Genomic DNA, 24,699 nt, shown 5'->3' with positions numbered 1-24,699 from the left:
CAGCTTTTCAATTTGTGCTTGCTTGCTGACACAGGTAATAGTTACACTAATATGAGAATTTTTGCTGATAACAAAATATATCTATCCAATCATTCTTCCGATTGCAAGATAAAATGGCCAGTAGCCATAAATATATGATTTTAATTAAAATTACTTTTTTCATCACTGTTGACTGTCAGTGCACTTGCTGAATCTGCAGGTTTAGAGATAAAAACTAATTTGGTCTAATAGTATAGTTTGATTCCCTGACACTGCTGGCTAGGTAGAGAACTTTTTAGTGATCTTAAGTTTTGAGTTAAGGGCTTTAGTCTGACTTATCAAGATTTCTGTATTATGAGAATGCACATTACACTTCTTGGCAAAGGTCTAAATATTTGTCTCAGATGCCATGTTTTTAAACATTATATTTATCAGGAGGAGATGTTCCAATATAAGAGCAGCTTGTAGCAGTAATTAGAGAAATCTGTTGGGAACAGTTGTTACCAGAAGACTAGAATCAGTATACTGGCCTTGTCCAGAAGATGTACTAAAGTATTTTTCGAAATGCCAGTTGGACTTGTAAACGTGGACTGTTTTGAGCTGCAGTAAGATGTATGAATGCACTGTACTGTTACAAATTAAGTCAATAATAATCTATAAGGATTGATGAGTTTTCATGGCTTTGAATTATTTAATAAATAAAGAGATCTCAGATAACTCATTTTGATCAAGTTTTTTAGGTAATGATTAGTCAGGGCATAACAGAAAAGAGGTATACATTATCAAAGTGTGCTGAACCAATCCTTGCAGCAGATAACAGTCAGGTATAGTGCTGTCAGGTTGCTTATTTGCTTACAACTTGGCACTTTTATACCTAAGTTGTTTACAGTTTCATTCTCATTATTTCCTCTTTTTCACATACAGACATATCTTTTGTAGTATCTTTCCTAGTTTTCTGTTACATTTCATACATTTCCAGCTGCATAGTAAACATCTGTTTTAGCTCAAGCTCCTGTTTAGCTATGTGGTTAGTACCTTGCTAAAAACATTTATTTCTTGCAAAAATATTCCAAAGATTAGTACAACTTTTCTGATAAGTTTAGCAAGCTAGTATTTTTTTCCTTGTCTTAGCATGACCTCAGAGCATTATGGGACTCTGGCTGGCAGGCATGCTATAGGGACTTGTAGGTCAACAGTACTAATGCTGTTTCCACTGTTGGGATGATAAAATCATGTGCATTGCGAACATTATTGTTTCATTTTTAATTAGAGAAATTTGTATATAATAGAAAAAAAATCTGGCTGCATCTTATTTTTGTGTAGGTCATTTAACGTCTATCAGTTACCACTACTCACGTGAGTCATATTTGAGCTATTGTCCTAGAGCAGTTGTCAAACATTTTCATACTGTGGCATGTAACTGCAGATAGCTCTTATGGGTTCACCTCCTAAACATGACCCTATACTGTGGTAACTACATTGTTTGGTTTTATGAATAAGTAATATTATGGTAAAATTAAAGGGACATTGTGAAATAATTTATTTTAGTGCAGTTTTACATCTCCATATTTTGTATCTGTACTATTTATTTCTTCTCTCTAGCCATGAAACTTTACATTTATTGATACTGAATCTCACCCATTGCCAATGGTTCTCACAGAAGTAATTTCTCCCAGGCATGTTTTATTTTTTGTTTTTGCTACCCTCCATTTTGGTATTCTCCAGAAGTTGGGCACTGCTGAATATATTTCAAAGAAACATCTGACAGAGACATAAGTGAAACAGGGTGCAGAGAAGGGCTGGTTTTGAGTTTAGTTCATTGAAAAAACTGCTTAACATTCTGAGAACCCTGAACAATGGAAGAATCCTTATTGCATGAAAACTGACAGATATAACACAATTGTGATCAAAATAGCTTTGGGGACTACATAGATCTGCTCCTTAGCCAACATTTTGAGAACCACTTGTGCCCCTGTTGACCCATGTTGGCAACAGAGCGGGTGTCAGAGCGGGTGAACTCTAGGGTACAGACGTGGGGACCTGCATGAAAACCCCCTAAGCTTATTTTTACCAGCTTAGGTTAAAACTTCCCCAAGGTACAAACTATTTTCCTTTTTCCCTTGGACTTTATTGCTGCCACCACCAAGCATCTAACAGATATATAACCTGGAAAGAGCCCGCTTGGAAACATCTTTCCCCCTCAAATCCTCCCCAAACCCTACACCCCCTTTTCTGGGGAAGGCTTGATAAAAATCCTCACCAATTTGCATAGGTGAACACAGACCCAAACCCTTGGATCTTAAGAACAATGAAAAAAGCAATCAGATTCTTAAAAGAAGAATTTTAATAGAAGAAAAGTAAAAGAATCACCTCTGTAAAATCAGGACGGTAAATATCTTACAGGGTAATCAGATTCAAAACATAGAGAATCCCTCTAGGCAAAACCTTAAGTTACAAAAAGACACAAAAACAGGAATATCCATTCCATTCAGCACAGCTTATTTTCTCAGCTATTTAAACAAAACAGAATCTAACGCATATCTAGCTAGATTACTTACTAAGTTCTAAGACTCCATTCCTGTTCTGTCCCTGGCAAAAGCATCACACAGACAGACCCTTTGTTTCTCCCTCCCTCCAGCTTTGAAAGTATCTTGTCTCCACATTGGTCATTTTGGTCAGGTGCCAGTGAGGTTATCCTAACTTCTTAACCTTTTACAGGTGAAAGGGTTTTTCCTCTGGCCAGGAGGGATTTTAAAGGTGTTTACCCTTCCCTTTATATTTATGACAGCGGGGTACACAATTAAAAGTCTGTGCCCACGGACATGCTTAGACATGCCCAGATAGGCATGTTCTCTTCTGATTGGCATCTTCACACTATTTTGCTGAAGAGGGACATGTGCAGTCTCTGCTGAAAGTTAAGAACTTGCTGGTTGTCATGATTATTGTAGGATGTATGTATGTAAAATATTTTAAAAGTTATGTCACATGTAGAATATTATGTTCCAAAGCTGCTGGAAGTGAAACTGGTCACTTGAGGTGGCGTGGCTTTCAGTGCTAATGCAATCAAGTTTGAGAAAAATTGACCTCTTTTGACCCAGCCTAGCCAAATGTTGGCAATCTGGACAAAATGGTGGGTTGGGCCTTTACAAATCACAAAAGAGCCCAAGCAAAAGATCTTGAATAGGGAGACCATCGGGGTGAACTAAAGTTAACAAAATGCCATGGTTATGAAAAAAGACAAAAGGTATGGAACTGTATAATAGGAGAAAGGAGGGCACAAGATGGCATTCATTATGGAGACAACACTGTCAGTGTGTGTGTCTCATGAAAAGTGGATCCCAGCTCTCTTGATTGGACAAGCTTTATAGGGACCATTGGGTGAGAAATACCTTATTAGACAGGAAAGAAACTTGTTAATAAGTGTAGGCTCTAGACTGTGTTTTATGTTTTCCTTTAATCTGTAACCATATGTTTCCAGTCCTTATACAGTAACTCCTCACTTAAGGTTGTCCTGGTTAAAGTTGTTTCGTTGTTATGTTGCTGATCAATTAGAGAATGTGCTTGTTTAAAGTTGTGCAATGCTCCCTTATAACGTTGTTTGGCAGTCGTCTGCTTTGTCCACTGCTTGTAGAAAGAGCAGCCCGTTGGAGCTAGCTGGTGGGGGCTTGGAACCAGGGTGGACTGGCAGCCCCACTATCAGCTCCCTGCTCCCCTAAGTTCCCTGTGCGGCAGCCACCCGGCAGGCTATCAGTTACTGGCAGTTCAGCTGTCCTTCCCCTCACTGCCATGTGCTGCTCCTGCCCTCTGCCTTGGAGCTGCTCCCTGGAGCCTCCTGCTCGCTGTGCAGAGGGGTGGGGGGAAAGAGGGGTGCTAATGTCAGGGTGTCCTCCTCCCCCCGGCTCCTGCCCCCCGCTTACTGCATTACCATAGAGGAGGGGTGGGGGACACGATGGGGCTCAGGACAGAGGGAGCTTGCTAGTAGCAGCTGGTGTCTCAACTTGCTGATCTACTTAAGAAGACCATGTTCTTAGGGTGGGGTCAGCATACTTAAAGGGGCAATGCACATCTTTCTCTCTCTCACACACAGGGTGTGTGTCTCTGTCTGCCATGCTGTCTCCCCTCCGTCCATTTGTGCTGCCTTGTAGAATGTGAGGCTACATTAACAACAACGGGTTAACCCTTGAGAGCTCAGCCGAGTGCGAGTTCATCATTTAGCAGTAAGGCATTCCCCGGGAAATATCCCATCCTCTTCCACCCTCTGACTTCACCACCTCAACCAAGCTTCACAATCATCATTGCTGTGTACAGTATTAAATTGTTTTTTTTAAACTTACTCTGTGTGTGTGTGTGTGTGTGTGTGTATATATTCTTATGGGGAAATTGGATTCGCTTAACATCGTTTCGCTTAAAGTCGCATTTTTCAGGATCATAACTACAACGTTAAGCGAGGAGTTACTGTATTTGCTTCTGTTTGAATCTTAAGCTTTGTCAGATAAACTTCTGTTTGGTTCTTCTATACACATGACTAAGTTCTCTGTGTTAAGGAGAGTGCTGAACTAATGAGACTGGTGAACTGGGGGGCATGGATTCCATGGAGTCAGCAAATCTGTGTGCATTGTGGATGTCCAGAAGTTGTGGACCTGGACAGTCAAGTGCAACAAAGTGAAATGTACAGATAGGTTGGAGTGGCCTGTGCCTCAGGGCCAGAGCAGAGCTCTGGTGGCTAACTATCTCCATAGATTTAGCTACAGGTTGTCTCTGTTCTGGCCTAAGGACTTACTTAGGGAGCCTAAGGGCGTGGGGGGTGCGGGGGGTGGAGATTGCTAGCCTGCAGCGGAAAAGAGCGGGGCTTGCAAAACCTGGAGTGGCAATGCTTGTGTTGCCAGCAGCTAGTAGTTTTGGACATGTTTTCCCTGGTGGGTACAGACACCCAAGGCTTCCTCATGCTGTAAACAGGAGGTGGTGATTCATCCTCTCTTCGTAGTTAACCCTGAAAGTGTCACACTACTGTCTGTCTTTAAATTTATTAATTAGAATTATTGTAGTACCTACATGCCCCAATCAATATCGGCCTCCATGATGCCATTTGCTGTGTAAAGAAATAAGAGAAAATCACTGTCCCGAAGAGATTTTTGCTTAGAGGATCAAGAGATGAAAGCCTACTCATCTCATTTATATACCATAAGCCGTGTGATTTGCTCAGTAGTTGTTTCCAATAGCAGCATGCCAAGCTGCACGTTTAAAGAATAAGCCTGATTAGTTATATTTATTTTAGTTTCCTGTACTACATAAAATATATATTTTGTTCCCATAGGAAGGACATCTACAAACAAAGATGATCAATGCTGGTTTGAAATATGGGTATGAGTATCTTGGCAATACTCCAAGATTGGTTATTACTCCACTTACAGACAGATGCTACAGGTAAAACCACAAATTAGTGAATGTGTTAGGGACATGAATTTATGTTACTGAAATAATTTAATTGAGTCCTCAGAATAGATGTCCGCCACAATGAAATGGATAATTCTACTTTATTACTTGTTTCTATTGTTCTTTTAGGCATGATGATATGGTATGCTTTTTGATTATTTATTAGATTAGGGTATGTGTTAATATTTTATTGTGATATAATTGACATTTTGGGAAAACTTAATTATCTATAGATTTCTGTTTTAAAGAACAGATGTGCTCACAAAAGTAACTATAAAAATGGCAGTTTTTCATTCAACATGTTTCCTTTATGGCTTCAGGTCATTTCTGCTTGGACATAGGTGCTCTGATACCACTGTGATGAGAGCCATATAAGTACTTAGATAGGGGTTTTACTGAACAAAAAATGTTTTTACTACTGTAAGTATTTCAGAGCAAATACCTGCTAAGGTGGAGTGTGTTAGATGCTGTTCTGCCTCATAAATCAAAAACAAAATCATATGCTAAATTTTGACTGAGGTGCTTTTTTTATCGGTGATGCAGCTATCTTTTCGGACCCCAGTGTAGTTTAAAGTGTCACTAGTTTGAAATCCTATTTTAAATTGTAAACTGAACAAACGTGAGATTAAATCAATATTCTAATCCATTGGTGTAATTTATTACATCACTTTTCTGTCTGTAGCCCCATTTTATATTACAGGAGTGAGATTTTGGAAAGTGACTAGAAAGAAGCAGTATTTTGGACTCTGGGTAAATTACTTCATGTATGACTGACTAGTATTGGTGACTGCTGGTACTGTAGTAAAGAATATTTTGGGAGGAAATCCAGTAGAATTTGTTGAATATGGATATATAGACATTGAACAGCAGTTTTTAAAGTTTCCTGTAAATGCTGGAATAGCTGGAAAAATGACATATGTTACCAATGCTAGTAAGGAAAATGGCACACTTTTATCAACCTTTTTTTTTTTTTTAATTTCAGAACCCTGTTTGGAGCACTTCACCTTCATCTAGGAGGTGCCCCTGAAGGTCCTGCTGGAACTGGAAAAACTGAAACTACGAAAGACTTAGCAAAGGCTGTAGCGAAGCAATGTGTGGTTTTCAATTGTTCTGATGGATTGGATTACCTTGCGTTAGGAAAATTCTTTAAGGTTTGGATTAATCATTAGGGCTGGATTTTCATTTACACTAAGGCCTCTTTATTTCACTCTGGCATGTGAAATGGCATAGAACATATATAACCTATACTAGGGTTATATAAATAAATCTATAAATATAAGAAACCTGTGGTTTCCAAAGTTCTCCCTGGCAAAAGTTCATCCAAATTTGTCTGAAACACTGGTTCTTGACTAGAATAATCTATCCATAATGAAAAAACAAAATGCTGTGTTTAAAATGTGAAAAGTAAAACATATTAAATTACAGAAAAAAATCCAGAGAGGGTGAAATTTACCATAGCGTGTGCTGCAGAACCCTTGTGTTAGCATCTTTGGAAGATATTGCATATATTGGGAGGGGTTTCTGTCTTGGCTCCAAATAGGTCAGTAAAGAATGGATCATGGGGAAAGGGCAAATGAATCCAGTTACACATATTCTGTAGCATGGCACCCCTGCATAGGTATGTAAAGGGATAGTGACATTTACTCTTGCTTCAAAAAAGTAATGGTTGCCAAGGAGGAGTGCATTGTTGCCAACCCACTAACTGAGGGCCTGGGAATGAATTTCAGCCTTGTAGTTTCTTGATTTGTCCATTTTACTCAGGTTTTATGAGAGAGAGTGTGAATGTCATCCAAAATTAATGACTTTTTCTTTCGGATCCTTGCTACTGTTATCCATATCTTAGTCATCTCAAAATTAGATTACTGAAATACACTCCAATCGACTGCAGACTGAAGCTGGTGCAGAATGCCACATCCCCCTTATTATATGAAGTATGTCATCTGGACCACATTCCACCAGTATTCTGGGACCTGCATTAGCAGCTTATTGGTCTCCAGGTGGAGTTTAGGGTGTTTGGGGTTTTTTGACCTACAAAACCCTGAATGGCCAGGGGGAGTGGGACCTCTTTGATTGAGAGAATGCCTCTCTCTCCATGCCATGGTGCCAGCTGGAATCAGTGGAGGCATTTGATTTGAAGCTCTCCTGTTAGAAATAAGAGGGTGTCTGCAGACATATTGTTGTCCATATAGGCTCATTGGAGTTGAACTTGCTTCCTTGTCTGAAATAGTCAAAATGTGCTGACCTTCAGGATGTTTGGGTTAAATTGGGATATTATTTTATTTTGTTGTTTTGAGTTATTGGCTGATAAATTAATATATTTTACAGTGTAATGCTTCTGGAAAATGTTCCTATATGAGTTGTGAGTTTGGTTAGTTGCTAACATGCCCAAAGCTTTCAGTCATCTTTTGTATATTAAATGTAAATACATATTTTTCATTATTCAGTTATCACTGTTACATTGAAAATAAATAATGAATATGAATTAATAGTTTGTCTGTTATACCCTTCCAGGGTTTGTTATCTTGTGGAGCCTGGGCTTGCTTTGATGAATTTAACAGAATTGATTTGGAAGTACTTTCTGTTGTTGCTCAACAAATTCTTACTATCCAGAGAGGTAATCTATTGCTTCAGTCACATCTTCTATGCTAAATATGAATAAAATAAAGAGTAAGAAAAAGTAGTATTTGACTAGTAACTACAATTACATTAATTTTCATTTGTCCATAGGTATCAATTCAGGGTCTGACTTACTAGTATTTGAAGGAACTGAACTGAAACTCAACCCCACGTGTGCTGTCTTTATAACCATGAATCCAGGTTATGCTGGGCGTTCAGAGCTTCCAGATAATCTTAAGGTACTGTAGAAAGTAGTTAGAATAACTATTACACTTTCAGTTTTATTAATTTTTGAAGTTAATACAGAAGAAATAATGCTCTCATCAAATACATACATTACTGAGAATATTTAATCAAATCAACCTCTACTGCTCTAAACTCAATATTCAAACCAATTATTATTATCTCCTCTCATGAAGAGGAACAAAAAAGAAAAATTAGCCTGAAGACATTAGAAATTATTGCCAATGTCAAGAGGTAGTTTTAAGAGAAGGATCTAACACGTACAGTTGGTAGAAAATGGGGGATCCATTTTCATGAATATTTTTGTGTTTTTGAGAAAAAAAGTTTTCTCTCGAAGCACAACAAAACATCAAAATCATGACATTTCAATGGAAAAGGATTTCAAGAATATTCTGCTTCAGGAGAGCCAAAATGAAATTTTTCAGCTTCCCAGCTGCCCTCTAGGAAAGTATCAATTTCACTTGTGAAATTCACCCCCAGCTCTGGAGACCTGGAGAGGGTTGCTGCCCATCCCCCAGAGCAAGTCGGGAGGCAGGGAAGCAGAGCTCCTGGCATTGTGCCTCTCCATGGCTGGGAGCAAGATGGGGGATAAGGAGGCAGACTGCCCTGGTGCTGAGCCTCTCCGTGGCCAGAACAAGGGGCCGGTGGAGAGGCAGAGTGCCCAGCACTGTGCCTCTTCCTCCCTCGGAGCAGGGGGCTAGGGTGGGAGGTGGAGAGATCTGCCTGTGTTTTGACAAAAGTTTGTTGAATCGCTTATATATTTAGTGAAACATTTTCTTTTATTGAATTGGTGTTTTCTAATGCAATGATGTTTTGTCGTAAATTTTACAACTTGCTGTGCTAACAGCCCTTTAGAATACGAAACAGAATATTTAAAGGAAATTGCTGCATTTTTTTCTCAGCCCAGAATGCTGAAAGTTCAGAAAGTAAAAGGAACACTTCATATCTCATAAGTTGTGAAAAATATTTATAAATAATGAGTTTAAAATTGGTTATTGCTGTTGATTGTTACTTGTTGAAAGGTAACTTGATTTGTTGTACAGGAAGCCAGAGTGTTTGATGTGAGAAATTGCAAACCAGTTTCTATCCAGCTTTAATATCAAGTTAAGAATCAGAATTAATTGTACTGTTTACTATTTTTCAAATAGCTTGATTTCTAAACATAAACAGACATATTCTTACTTTGAATATGGATGCACAACTACCACTGAAGTCTGTGGGAGCCAGTTGTGAAACCCCCATTGAAGTCAAGGGGAGTTTTGCTGTTGACATCATTGGGGGTCAGTATTTCAGCCCAAGTGTTCTTCTCTGAAGCAAAAAGATATGAATGTTAAAGTAACAGAAAAATCTTATTGTGCATTTTACTGATGGTTTCACAAATAATGTCATTGTAACATGTCACATTCTAAAAGCTATGTAGGAAAGTGGAACTCCTCTATTGAGCCATCTTAAAATCCGGTGTTAGCAAGTACCCAGGTGATATATAGGTTAATACAAGAGGAGTTGAAGTGTCTGTCTGAGGATCAGAGCAATTCCTACAGGAACCCTAGGAACTGGCAAATCCAGGGAGAAAACTGAGGCTTATGTTTTGTTACTGTAATTTGAGTTACTGTTATATGCAGCATTTGTAGATTCTTTTCAAAACAGGATAGGGCCTTTATATGGTTACATGAGGTGTTAGGATGGGATGAAAAAAAATGACCCTCTGTACAGAAATGGAAAGTGAAAGATGTCCTGAAATGGCTGGCAGAACAGCAAAAACAGCAGTAAGTTCATGCTATATCAACAGGTCTTGATGCTATTTAGGAAGAAACAGCAATAATATCAGTAAACCCAGGCTACAGCCCAACTATGATTTCAGCAACAGTTCTGGCAACAGCTGCTTCAAAGCTTATTAAGCCACTTGCACCAAGATTTCAGTCATTCCTTCTGCAGCTTTGTGGTATTTTTTGTGCTTTTCTGGTTTATGTTGAATAAAAAAACCTTATAAAAATGAATTTTCACTCTGACATTAGGCATCTATAAATATTTATGGAAAGTAATAAAACATATAGTATAGTCATTGACTTACTGATACTGGAATTTAATTGGATGCCAGTGTAATGAAAGATTTCAGAGTAGCAGCTGTGTTAGTCTGTATCTGGAAAAAGAACAGGAGTACTTGTGGCACCTTAGAGACTAACAAATTTATTAGAGCATAAGCTTTTGTGGGCTACAATGAAATAATGAAAAATGGTATCATTTTAGGTATGTGTAAAAGAAGTTATACAAAGTATTGCGATACTGTATGTCACTGTGGCTGATGTGATTTTTAATGTTTATTTAATAGGCTCTCTTTAGAACAGTAGCTATGATGGTTCCTGATTATGCCATGATTGCAGAAATTGTCTTGTATTCTTGTGGTTTTGTTACTGCTCGACCTCTGTCAGTGAAAATTGTAGCTACATATCGTCTATGTTCAGAGCAATTGTCTTCCCAGCATCATTATGATTATGGAATGAGAGCTGTAAAGTCAGTGCTTACTGCAGCTGGTAACTTGAAGGTAAAAGATTTCTTGCATTTTCTTTGGTATCCAGTATTTTAATCAGAAAAGTTTGTTTCATGTTCATAGCAGAAGAATTTGTTCACACTGTTCCATACATTTTCAAATAGATATTTATGTTTTTTTCCATATGAGTCCTGTTAGTATCAGTCATATAAATAACTAAAACGCTGTGTGACTCTGAAAATTTAGGGGTGAGAGTGTATATTACAGGGCACAATTTAACTTGCTGTGAGCATTCCAGGGACTAATCACTTTTTGATGTCCATGTACAGCTCTCATAACTAATGAGAATTACATATTGATTGAAAGCAAAATACATTCCTGTGTTACTATAGTCAGGCTTTGTCTATGGCTATGCTAGCTGCTGTCCTTGCAAATTTCATGGACCTTTGTCTATGCACAATGAACTTGTCCCATGACAGCAATTCAAGGTGTATTAGCTCAGTCCACTTTTGGGTAGTTCTTTTACCTCCTGTGCATACAGGAGACTTTAACCAATCTTCCACTGACTTGGTGAGGTATTGGGGAGTGAGGCTTTATTCTATTCTATTCAATGCTATGTAGGTTCTTATCCTGCCCACTTCGCCATAGTATCTGAGCACCTTCCAGTAGTGCATTAAGCAATGTGACTAACATCTACTTCATGTGGGTTTGATCTCGCTCGCATCCTCATTCCAAGGGGAGAGCTGTGTGTGCAGTGTAGAGTTTTGTTCTTCTTTGAGTGCTTGCTTATCTCCATTCCACATTAGGCATGTGTGCGCTGCATGCACTGTTGCAGGAGATTTTTCCCTTAGTGCTCTCTGTTGGGCTGGCTCTAGCACCTTCTAGAGCCACATGCTCATGTGCCATTATAAAGAATGTCACCTGCCTTGCTCCCCCTCAGTTCCTTCTTACTGCCCGTGATGGTTGCTGGAACAACCCCTCTTGCTTTGGCCAGGCTTCTTCCCAGTGATTTTTGGACTCTGTTTCTTAGTTTTTGTTTTAAACATAGTTTTAGTATATATAGATATTGTAGTTAGTTGTAGTGTAAATAGTTATTGTATATAGTTAGTCCCTGTCGTTGAAGGACTCTCTTCACTCCAGGGGCCAGGTATGCCCCAGTCCCCAGCTTCAAACCTTGTGCCTTCTGTGGCAAACCTATGTCCGTGACCCACACGCCAGTTCCTTGAAGTGCTTGAGAGAAATTCGCGTGAGGGACAAGTGCCAGATCTGTCACAAGGACTTTAGACCCTACACTAAAACAGATAGAGAGTTATGGCTCGAGACTATCCTAATGAAGGCCACTCTCAGACCAGCCTCAGAGCAAAGCCACTCTGATTCTGCACTGAGCACTTCAGCTTTGGTGTGAAGTACTCCTCTGGCACCACCCTCTTCCCAGCCGCATTCACCATCTCCAGTGCCAAGGAAAAAGCACAAGAAGTAGTGCACAGACAGAGGGCGCTTGATGGTACAGCAAAAGGACAAGCATGGGGAAGGCAGCACAGTGCAACCCACTCCGGGCGACTCCACCACCCCTGGTCTCATGGTGGCACTGTTGAGTCCATCCAGAGCATGAGTTCGCTGCAGGACCCTCCGCTGACACCTGGAAGCCACCACGGTACCAGCGGCTTGACTGTCCCTTCGACCCCAGAGACCTTTGCAGTGGCCAGGGACTTACTGTCACTCCTAGTCTCCCCGAATCTGATGGGACAGCCACTGGCTCCAATGACAGAAACAGGAAGGAGCAGGGAATCTCAAGTTCTTTCCTGGAATCAGGTCCACTGGCACCTTCTAGAGCAAAGTGGCCCTGATTTCGTTGTTGTCATGATGGTCTCTGGTCCGCCCCCGGACCCTCGATACCATAGGGAGGCAGAGAGGGGTATTCCTCCACCGTGGTCAGCAGGGGAGGATTCCTTGTTGGAGTCAGAAGGGAATCCCTACATGCCACCTAAGGTTCCCAACCTACATGCCACCAGACTTCAGAGCAGTTCCACCTGCCAGCACCTGGCCAGCCTGGCAGTAGCCTATGCAGTGGTCATACTGCAACCTTTGGGGTTTTTCCCCCTTACCAGGTCCTCCCTCCCACCGCTCCTACTAGGTGGCTTTGGAGAAGCAGGCTACCGGTCCTTTCTGCTCAGCCCCAGATCCCAACTCCAGTACTGACATTCAGGATGTGGCTCCTTTGGATGTCATTGAGGCTGAGGAAGAGGAAGGAGCCCCTCCTCTGATGCAAGCCTCCTCCTTCTCCACAGATGAGGCCATCTCGGAACCAGTAGCTCACTTCCGCAGGGCATAACAGGACCTCCTGAAGCAGGTAGCAGCTAACCTAGGGCTGGAAATTGAGGCGCTTAAGGAAACCTCCCACAGCTTGATTGACATTCTGGCTTCAGCAACTCCTTCCAAAGTGGTCTTTCCCACTAATGACACTGTAATGGGTCCAGTCAAGGCCCTCTGGCAAACTCCTTCCTTGCTCCCACCTCAAAGAGGGCAGAAAAGCAATATTATGTGCCAGCAACTGGATTCAAGTACCTGTACTTGCACCCTCCCCCAGGGTCCCTAATTGTGTCAGCAGTGAAAGAGTAGGACAGGCAGGGCTAGATGAGCGCTACCCCCAAACAAAAAGACACAAAAAAAACTGGGAGAAAGGTTTATTCAATGGGTAACCTTCAACTGTGTATCTCCAACCAATAAGCTTTGCTGGGGAGATATGATTGCAATCTATGGGATTCCTTGGCCTAGTTCAAAGACTCTTTGCCTCAAGATTCAAGGCAGGAATTTTCTGCCCTGTTGGAGGCGGATAAGAATGTGGCAAGGGCCTTTCTACAGATGGCTCTGGATGCAGAAGATGCGGTAGCGGGGACAATGGTCTCTGCTGTCACCATGAGGTGTTGTTCTTGGCTCCAGTCCTTGGGACTTCCTTCTGAGGTTCAACAGTCCATTCAGGACCCCCCCTTTGAAGGCTCCTCACTATTTTCGGAGCAGACAGACACAAGGCTTCATGGCCTCAAGGACTCCAGAGCCACGCCCAGGTCACTAGGCCTCTACGCTCCCTCTGCTTCCAGGAAGCACTTCAGGCCTCAACAGCAACCACATTTCTTGGCACCATCTTTAAGACAGCCCTACAAAAGAAAAGGGAGAGGTTATAAGTGGAGCCAACCACTCCCATCCACTTCAACCTCCCAGCTGGAGTCTCAGAGGTGCTCTAGGGAGCCCAAGCAGGCCTTTTGAAGGTACCCAAAGGTGCTATACCAGTTCCCACTTCAGATCCTGCCTCCTCTTTATTTTTGGACTGTCTGTCCCATTTCAGCCTGACATGGTCCCATATAACATCGGACCGCTGGGTACTAAATACAGTAAGAATGGGCTACACCTTTCCTCCTACCCCCCATCCCCGTCCTTCTTCAGGGACCCTTCTCACGAGCAATTCCTCTTCCAGGAGGTGCAATCCCTCCTACGCATGGGGGCTGAGGAGGGGGTTCCTCAAGACTTGAGATAGAAGGGGTTCTACTCCTGATATTTCATAATCCCAGAGGGGGCCATCAGCTCATTTTGGACCTCCATTGCCTCAACAGATATCTCAAGAAACTAGAGGTTCCACATGGTCTCCCTGGCCTCCATCATTCTTTCCCTGAATCCAGGGGACTGGTACACTGTCCTTGACTTAAAGGACAAATACTTTCGTATTTCTATCTTCTGTGGCCACAGAAGGTTTCTTGTGAATCAGTGCCACTACCAGTTTACCGCTTTTCCCTTCAGCCTGTCTGAAGCCCCTCAGGTTTTTACGAAGTGTATGGTGTTAGTTGGTAGTAGCAGCCTTCTTCAGATGGTGAGGACTCCATATCTACCCAGACCTTGACAACTGTCTGGTCACAGATCTGTCAGAGATTCACGTGCGGAACAGCATCAGCACGGTCCACCTTCTGGGACCTGAGCCTGTTGATAAACAAGCAAAAGTTGACTCTTTTTCCAGTTCAGAGAATAGAATGTATTGGGGCAGTGCTGAGCTTGACTTAGGTCAGAGCCCTCCTTCCTGTGGCTTGATCCCAGTCTATGTTGGACCCGGTATCAAAGTCAAGGTATATCCAGTTATGACTGCCAGAGTTTGCCTTAATCTTCTGGGGCACATGGCCATGTGGTTTTGCATGCAAGGCTGCATTTCAGGCCCCTACAGACATGGCTGGCATCAGTATACTCCCTGAACAGACACCACCTGGACTCGGTGCTCACTGTTCCTCCCTTGGTCTTTGCCTCCTTGGACTGGTGGAAGGACCCAAGGTGGATAGGGTAGCTTTTGTCACCCCTCAGCTTTCAGTGTCCCTGGTCTCGGATGCCTCAGACTTAGGTTGGGGGGCCGACCTCAACTGCCTCAGGACTCAGGGCCTATGATCCCAAGAAGAACTATCCCTGCACATAAATATCAGGGAACTCAGGGCTGTATGCTTAGCCTGCCAAGTGTTCCACTCCTGGATCTCAGGCAAGGTTGTGCAAGTTCTGATAGACAATACCGCAGCCATGTTATAGATCAACAAACAGGGAGGTGCTCGATCCTCTGCCCTGTGTCAGGAGGCTGTGTATCTGTGCACTCCGTCCAGCTGAAGGTGCCACATCTTTTGGGAACCTGAAATGCAGTGGTGGATCACCTCAGCAGATCCTTTTCCTCTCACCATGGGTGGTCCCTTCACCTGGAGATTGCCAGGTTCATCTTCCAAAGATGGGGGTTTCCCAGGTAGACATCTTCACCACAAAGCAGAACAGGAAGTGCTTTCAGTTTTGCTCACTGTGTGGGCACAGTCCAGGCTCCCTCTCTGACACCTTCCTGCTCCCATGGTCACGGCCCCTGCTCTGTGTTTTTCCCCCAGTCCCTCTGTATCACAAGGTGAGAGTTATTCTTATAGCCCTAGTGTGGGCACACCAACACTGGTTTAGCATGCTACTGGATCTAGCAGTAGCATCCCCCATTCTGCTCCCAATCCATCTGGACCTGATCTCACAAGACCCAGCCAGTTGCTCCACCTGAACCTTGCCTCCCTTCACCTAATGGCGTGGATGTTACATCACTGAACCTAGGGGAGCAGGCCTGTTTAGAGCAAGTTCAACAGGTCTTGCTAGGTGGCAGGAAACAGTCCACTCGGGCTACCTACCTGGCCAAATGGAAACACTTCTCAATATGGGTGTCTCAGTGAGGTCTCTCTCCAGTTCGTTCTTCCCTGCAGGCTATATTGGGCTTGTTCCATCTAAAGCAGCAAGGACTGGCCCTTGTATTTGTCCAGGTGCACTTAGCAGCAATCTCAGCCTTCCACCTGCCGGTGAATGGCAGGTCAGTGTTTTCCTATGAGATAACAGTCCGATTTCTCAAGGGTCTGGAGAGACTCTGTCCTCAGGTTCATGAACTGATCCTTCCATGGGACGTAAACCTGGTCCTGTCAAGGCTCACAGGCCCTCTGTTCGAGCTGCTAGCATCATGCTCTTTACTACTTCTCTCTTAGAAGATTGCCTTTGTGGTGGCACTCACCTCAGCCAGAAGTGTCTCTGAAATCAGGGCCCTTATGTTAGAACCACTGTACACAATATTCTTCAAAGACGAGGTCCGACAATTCCCCCACCGGGCCTTCTTGCCGAAGGTGGTTTCACAGTTCCATAGCACCCAGGCTATTTTCCTCCCAGTCTTCTTCCCAAAGCCTCACAGGAACTCTGAAGAGAGGTGGCTTCATGCTTCGGGTGTTAGGCATGCCCTCGCCATCTATATTGGGAGGACTAAACCCTTTTGCAAATCCACACAACTCTTTGTAACACTAGCAGAAGGGATGAAAGGGCTTCTGGTGTGAGCCTAGAGGATCTCATCCTGGATAACTGCCTGTATTTGAGCTTGCTACGAGCAGGCAAATGCTCTGTCACCAACCATCCTAACCGCTCACTCCACGAGAGCTCAGGCCTCTTCAGCAGGATTCATGCAAATGCCAATCCAAGACATCTGCAGGGCTGCAAGTTGGTCATCGATGCATACCTTTGCATCCCACTACGCTATCACCCAACGGGCTCGAGACAACACCAGATTCAGAAGAGCAGTGTTGGAGTCAACATGTCCATGAACTCCAAACCCACCTCCTGAGGTACTGCTTGTGAGTCACCTTACGTGGAATGGACATGAGCAAGCACTTGAAGAAGAAAAAATGGTTACTAATCTTCCGTTACTGTTGTTCAAGATGTGTCCATTCCATGACCCACCCTCTACCTCTCTGTCAGCGTTGTCTGTCAAGAAGGAACGGAGAGAGTGCATGGCCCTCAGCACCCCTTCTACCAGTGCATGAGTGTGCGGCTCCAGAGGGTGCTAGAGCTGGCCCGACAGATACCACTGAGGGAAAAATCTCCAGCAGCAGTGCACACCTAATGTGGAATGGACATGAGCAACACATCTTGAAGAACAGTTATGGAACGTTAGTAACTGGGTTTTTGGTGTGCAAATGTGGGTTTGGTTTGTACAGTGCATGAATGCATAAATTTTGCGGGCATAACTTAGGTGTCCATGTTTGTAAATCTGACTCTTTATATTTAGACTTACTCAGTAACATGCCTACCTTTTTGAATCTGCTACCTGTATATCCTAATACTCAAGAAAAAAATAGTAAATAAATATGTTGTGGTTCAAAAGAGAAATACATACATATTCACTCTAGATTTTTTTATAGCCTGATAGAGCTTTTAAAGTATAGGCTTATAAGAATGTCCACTGCATTGAATGCTTTAACTTTACCTGACAGTATGGTAAGTTACCCATCTTTGGAGATAGTTGGCACACATCGCAGAATGCATTTTGCAATACAGAAAGAATGTCAAAGTCAAATTCCTATCCTCACCTCTCAACAGAATGTTAATATGAAAGTGGATTGGCAGCCAGTTCCCAAACAATAAGATCAGTGTTAGGTTGTAAAGATTTGATGTACATTTATAAACCTACAGCTGGAACATATAGTATTGTCAGTGGACCTGAAACCTGTGATGAATAAGTACAAAGATGCACAACAGGAATGCACAACTTGTAAAACAAGCATCTACTTTCTGAAACCATAAAAATAAATTAAGAACATATTTGCATCTGTGTAATTTCTTTTTTAGCTGAAATATCCATCAGAGAATGAAGAAATTTTGCTACTAAGATCCATTATAGACGTAAACCTGCCTAAGTTTTTGTCCCATGATTTACCACTTTTTGAGGTAAGAAGCTAAAGTAGTTTTAGTAAGGCAGTAAGATTTTTATAGATGCTCATTGATGTAATTAGCATAAAGCAAGGATGTCAAACAAATGGTCCAAGGAATACTTTAATCTTACCTATAAGCAATTTAAAATTTAGTCTTAACAGTTTCCCCCCCAGGCAATTTATTTAGTCCTCTTTCTAGGAAATGCTGCTTCTGGTTTTAATAGTTCAGATTAATGTAAATTTCCAACACAATTTTCCAACTAAAAATGATAACATAATAATACTATATAACGCCTTCTATTCAAGGATTTCAAAACACTTTACAAACAGTCATGTGAGATAGGTAAGTAATAGTATTCCCATTTTTAGATGAGGAAATTCATTGTTTCAACCAAGATTTTAGTGTAATGAACAGAGAAAAGAGTTATATAGATTCAGGGGCCCAGATTCTCTCCTGCCCTGAGTGGATCTTGGTGCAGGACTAGGTTGGGGGACACAACAAGTTAGCTGTAATCTTCTCAGGGTGGAGCTATTGCGCCCCCGTGTCCTAGAGGCTGTTCTAATTTACACAAGCTGTCTGTGGTCCCCATGGGATCGCACAAGATGAATATTAGTGGAGTGCACAAGCATGTTTGTCTCTATCTGTGATGTGACTAGACATGCCACGCGTTGGGAGGCAGTTGGTGCAGGAGCAAGCTACAATGCTTTACACCAGCTTAGAGCTCCCTTGTGTTGTGGGTATTCTCATATGGCTAAAAGAGGAAAAGAGAATCTGAGTTAATGTGTGGTGCTAAAGTGAGAGATGTCACACACAGACATGGATATTTATATGCAATTATCCAAAATACAGATGCAAATGTAATTTTCATTTGTTTGTGATAGGAGTATGTGTCATTTTGTAGGTGCATAGATTGCATTTTGTAGGTGCATTTTCAAACTTTGGCCCATAACGCTTACTTTTGTGTTATTTTAGAATGATTAAAAGGACAGGAAGGATTTCAGGGTAGGGAATTCGTGGATGAATAAAAGTGTGATAGAGCCATCTCTTTTAGGAATTTGTGGGCAACACTGGTAAATTGAGGCACAGAGAATATATATTTTTTCTTAAACTTCAGTTATCTAAATTATAAAATCCAATGGCACAGTATTATAATATACAATGTGAAGGCAAGCAGAATCCTTTGGTTCTGATGATCAGGAGAGCAAGCAAAGAGATAGATGACTAATGGAGAGGGAATGTGGGTAAGTACATTTCAAAGGACAGGAGCTATTCACCTTGTGGGAAGCTTGATATCTCAAATTCTTCTCCTTGTAGGGAATGTGATTGTCTTTAAGTGGGAAAGCTTTAATCTTCTCTCCCAAGATTCTGCTGTGGTCAACTGGGGTGGGAAAACTGGTCACTGTCAGGTTTCAGAGTGGTAGCTGTGTTAGTCTGTATCAGTAAAAACAATGAGGAGTCCTTTTGGCACCTTAGGGACTAACAGATTTATTTGGCCATAAGCTTTCATGGGCTAAAACCCACTTCATCAGATGCATGGAGTGGGAAATACATTAGGGAGGTATAAATACACAGCATATGAAAAGATGGAGTTGCGTTACCAAGAAACGGGTCAATACTAACGAGCCAATACAATTAAGGTGGAAATGTGCTATTCTCAACAGTTGAAAGAAGGGAGGAAAAAAATCACTTTTGTAGTGCTAATGAGTTCACTGTAATCAAGGTGGCCCATTTCAAACAGTTGACAAGAAGGTGTGAGTATCATTAGGGGGAAATTAGTTTATGCCTGAATAAAGACTGGGAGTGGATGGGTCACTACAAAAACTAATTTCCCCCAATGATACTCACACCTGGGTATAACATAAGAAGATGGTCATTTCTGAAATAATAGGTTGGAATCTCTATGGATGTAATTTCACTAAGCTTTGTAAGTTGACATTGTAGGAATGAAATTATTGCCTGCAGTATCTGTTTTTCCTTTGTCTCTTAAATATGTTCAACATTATTCTTGTTTTGTTTCAGTAATGTGAAGTACTAGAGGTAAAAATGTAGGATCTTTGCTTTTACATTAAAATGATTTAAATAATTCTCCACTTACTATGAGGTATTGAGAGAGAAACATAACTGCTTTCTCAACCTTCAAACTATAAATTATACCAACTCGTTTAAGCCTGCTCTGATAAAAGCTAATGTTTATAAGAGAGAAATATATGATTTCACAGAGCCAGTTTCCATTCTGTTGACACTGTTAAATATGTGATATGGAATGCATAAAATATATAGTAGTAATGAGTTAGAACATCAAACCATTGGTCATGTATATTTTGGAGTTGCATCTTCTTCACATAATTCAAATGTTTTTACTGATTCAGTTGTTAGCAATGAATGGTGCTATTAACACTACGACAGGTGTGATTTATACTATTTGAATCAAAGAGTATAAGTACATATTTATCTGTTTAGAGTCACAGGATAAAGGGAGTACATTCAAAGATTGCATCCTGAACGTCTATGAAGAGAAGATAAACATACATTGTAATTCATTCTTTGGCAGGGCATTACTTCAGATTTATTTCCTGGTGTGAAGCTTCCAAAACCGGATTACAATGACTTACTAGAAGCAATAAAAATGAACTGTGATGCTATGAATTTGCAAATGACCGACATGTTTGCTGAGAAGATCTTACAGATATTTGAAATGATGATTGTCCGTCATGGTTTTATGATAGTGGGAGAACCATTCGGGGGGAAAACATGTGCCTATCGAGTTTTGGCAACAGCTTTGGGTGACTTGTGTGAGAAGGTAACTAAATATTTTGCCAGATATTTTTGATCAAAACAGTTTGCAAAGTAAGCAAATGCTACAGCATATTCAATACTTATACAGCAAAGTGTTTGGTAGAACAGATGTACTTGTAAACTTGCAGTAAGGTAGTGACACTGTTAAATATGTGATGTGGAATGCATAAAATACTTATACAGCAAAGTGTTTGGTAGAACAGATGTACTTGTAAACTTGCAGTAAGGTAGTGACACATTTTTTTGAAGGTCCACAATACTTACAGGAATGGGGATGTGGAAGGAAAACTCCATGTCCTTGCCTACATGGAGTTTCCTCCAAATTCTTCCTGAAGGTTGGGTGAATAGAGAATTGACCTCTTAGGAAAAATCAGGGGTCCAATAACACATCTGTATGGAAGCCCTGTGCCTGTATGGAAGCCACTGGCTTCCTGGCAATATCGCTCCAAAAGACACACATGGTCAAGGATTCCTCATCTGGGAGGCGGCCCCCTGAGCCCTTCTTTAATGGGGGTTCCTCAGCATAGAGGAAGTGCACTGAAACAAGTTAGTATAGTCTATGGCTGTAGTGATTTTCTTGATCTATTTTCACAAGATTGCCAGGTGAAGGTTTTATTACAAATATAAGGTAATACTTTAAATAGAGACGTGTGTGAAGCGAAACCAGGATCTGAACAAAATCCAGATCAGGATCCTAATTTTGCCAATAGTTCCTATGTTTGGAATGGATTGAAACAAAATCCCAGATCCATTCTGTTGCATGGCTTCTCTCCTCATTCATCACAAATGGGTAATGCCTCTCATGTGTGGAGTACAGAGGTACTCCATTGTTGTTACTGGAAGGACTAAGTCCACCCTTCAACTCTGGCACCAGAATTTCTGTTTCCAGTGGTGGAACAAATGAGCACTTCAGTTTCTCCCAACCACTTTGTTTTGTAACTTTAATTTTTATTTGCTCTTATGTTGGAGCAACTTTGTTTCATCTTATAGCTGTTCTCTCCCTCTCTTGATGTGAGCAATCGCCAGAGCTCCAAGGCTCTAACACTTAGGTTTTTCTGATGCAGCACCTCTTGAGTGGGCTCCCTCTGCCTGCCACCCCAAGCAGCAGAGGAGCCCTGCAAGCATTGAGCAACATCCAAGAGGTGCTGCAGGCAACTTTTTAGGAGCTTCAGAGGGTGAGCTAGGCCCAGCACCTAAGCTGCAGACCCTTGCTCTTCATGGGGCTTTGAGTCAGAAAGGCATGCCAGGGCCTTGACCCCCATCTGAAGCTATGATTCCACCATGGGAATGCTTGACCAGGAGCAAGAGGGTTCTCCTCTCCTTGGGAATGCCTTACAGCCTGCTCAAAGGTAAGTCTTGCAAACTCCGGAGACTCCAGGTTCCAAAAAGACAAAAGGAAGTGTCTCCTTCATAAGGCAGCAATTGGTGAGAGGCCCACATGAAGCTTTTTCTTCTGAAGGGCTCATTGAGAGTCTCCTCAGAGCATGAGAAAAAAGATCCCACCATGCCTGAACAGTCTTCATCTGATCCTGCAAGCTGCAGCATTATTCTGAGCTTCCAGGTTAATTCTTCATCAAAGTTATCAAACCTTTCAACTATTGAGTCCAGCAAAGCACTCAAGGTCTGTGTTAGGGGGATGATTCCTTCACCCACTTACTTCCCTGGTCCTTCTTGCATGAACAGAGAACAACAATACCTGAAGTCCAAAGGTGCAAACAATTCGATGTTTATTGGGGTGAACTTCCAGCAAGCATGATTCCAGTTTCCTTCCTTAGTGTCCCCCTTCCCAGCTCTGACACCACAGAGGCTTACCTGTGTCCCTGTTCCCATTTCCCCCTTTAGCAAAACATGATTCCAATTTCCCCATCCCCATGCCCTGTTCCCCGCCACACAGCCACTTCTTGATTGACTGCAGACTCTATAGTAAAACTTGAGTTCTGCTTAGCTATACCGTAACCAATCATTTTCCTGAAATTTAACTAACCAATCCTAACATATTGTAACATGATTATGTAACCAGGAGTGGTGCGGGGTGCAGCAGGGGGCTCAGGGCACAGGGTTGAGGTGCAGGAGGGGTGTAGCAGGGGGTTTGGTGCAGGAGGGGTGCGGGGTGCATCTGGGGGCTCAGGGCAGGGGCTTGGAATGCAGAGGGGGTGCAGGAGGGGTGGAGCAGGGGGCTTAGGTCAGGGGGTTGGGTTGCGGGATGCAGGAGGAGTTCAGGGTGCAGGCTCCGGCCTGACGCCGCTTACCTTGAGCAGCTTCAGGGTGGCAGCGGTGAGCAGTGGGGCTAACAGGCAGGCTCCCTGCCTGTCCTGGCCCCACGCCACTCCTGGAAGCGGCTGGCACTACATCCCTGCGGCCTCCGGGAGAGGGGGGACAGAGGTCTCTGTGCACTGCCTTTGCCTGAGGGTACCTCCACCGAAGCTCCCATCGGCCGCAGTTCCCTGTTCCAACTTTGTCCCTGTGGATCCCACACTTCCAGGCGGTTTATGCTAGCGTCAGAGGCTCACTGCGACCCTCTATGTAGCCCTTCTCTTTCTAGGCCCAGGGTTACAATCTACTGAGCCCTTTTCATCATTAGCCAGCAAGGAGGTTGGTGACAGAACTCCCACAGTCTCTGGCCCCAGGGTTCGTGATGATGTGGTGATATGTCCCGATTGTGCAACCTGGCTTTGTTAAGAATACGTCTTGATATTGGGCGATCATCTCAGTTACCTCTTTCTTCTGGGCTGTCGTTAGATTGGGAGACACCCTCACCTGTTCCCTGAGTGCAGGTCTTCTCGAACCACTGTGCACACCTCTCAGGCATGCCAGGGTTTCAGAAGGTTGACATGGTATATCTGCTCCAGTTTTCAACGTCCCTGTTGTCGCACCTTGTAATTTACTTCCCCTACGGGTTCAACTATTTTGTAGGGCCCTGGCCACTGGGCCAACAGCTTACTTTCAGCGGTGGCTACCAGTACCATTACTTGGTCGTCGGATTGAAACTGTTGAACCTTGGCTTGACGGTTGTAGTAGGTTTGCTGGGCCTCTTGGGCCTTCTCTAGGTGCTATGTGTCCTTCATCCGTAACACATGCTCTGTTACGTTCTTCCCCTCACTGTGTTCTCCTCCCAAATCTCCTTGGCTACGTCTAGGATGCCTCGGGGGTTGTGTCCATACAACAGCTCAAAGGGGGAAAATCCGGTAGAAGCTTGGGGGACCTGACGGATGACAAACATGAGGTACAGTAGTAGGTTGTCCCAATCTTTCCCATCCTTGCTTACCACCTTTCTTATCATGACCTTGAGGGTCTGGTTAAATCTTTCCACTGGACCATCGGTTTGTGGGTGGTAAACCGAGGTCCGCAGTGTCTGGACATGGAGCAGGGAACACAGGTCCTTCATCAGCTTGGACATGAACGGTGTTCCCTGGTCTGAGAGGATGTCTTTTGGTAGCCCTACCGGGGCAAAGATTGCCACTAGTTCTTTGGCAATGCTCTTGGAGGCTGTGTTTCATAAGGAGACAGCTTCTGGGTACCTGGTTGCATAGTCTAGGATGACAAGCACATACTCTGAGGGATCTGTCTCCACCCTCTCGGCCGGTTCCATGAGGTTGGGGTTGGAACCAGTCTCTGACCCCTCCTCCATCTCAGGGCCCTCCCCTTCGGTTGCCTGTGTACGTCAGTCTACACAGGTGGCCCTCTGTCCCTGTAGCAGAAGGCCTTGGCTGGCCTTTTTTCTCTCTTGGTCTTCCTGCCTTTCCCCGGGACAGGGAATAGTTCCTGGGACATTTCTGTGAAAAATGGGAGGTGACATTCTGCCGTGGAAGCCTCCCGAAGTTTGGGGAGCTCCTCTCCCTCCAATCCCTCTGGTGGGAGCAAGTTTCCAAACCTGGGGAAATCTCTACCTATGAGCATGGGGTATGGGAAGT

At 42.8% G+C, this 24,699-nt stretch overlaps 1 protein-coding gene across 12 annotated transcripts in view; it reads left to right on the top strand.

The window, feature by feature from the left end:
- The window catches only part of DNAH7 (dynein axonemal heavy chain 7), a 270,148-nt gene that overhangs the window by 88,971 nt on the left and 156,478 nt on the right, over positions 1-24,699 (top strand). For 10 of the 12 annotated variants that reach the window (XR_012154342.1, XM_073306229.1, XM_073306230.1 and 7 more), the window contains 7 exons: positions 5,294-5,403; positions 6,395-6,563; positions 7,924-8,026; positions 8,140-8,267; positions 10,601-10,813; positions 17,909-18,007; positions 20,544-20,792. Coding sequence is in view for 11 of the 12 variants with exons in the window: in XM_073306229.1 (XP_073162330.1) it covers positions 5,294-5,403; positions 6,395-6,563; positions 7,924-8,026; positions 8,140-8,267; positions 10,601-10,813; positions 17,909-18,007; positions 20,544-20,792 (1,071 nt within the window). In the remaining variant the exon portion in view is untranslated. The remainder of the gene's footprint in view (positions 1-5,293; positions 5,404-6,394; positions 6,564-7,923; positions 8,027-8,139; positions 8,268-10,600; positions 10,814-17,908; positions 18,008-20,543; positions 20,793-24,699) is intronic. The other 2 variants (XM_073306227.1, XM_073306228.1) reach the window with 2 other exon arrangements.

This window comes from Lepidochelys kempii, chromosome 11, assembly GCF_965140285.1.
Source record: "Lepidochelys kempii isolate rLepKem1 chromosome 11, rLepKem1.hap1, whole genome shotgun sequence".
Taxonomy (NCBI): Eukaryota; Metazoa; Chordata; order Testudines; family Cheloniidae; genus Lepidochelys; species Lepidochelys kempii.
This window is presented reverse-complemented; position numbering and strand designations above follow the sequence as displayed.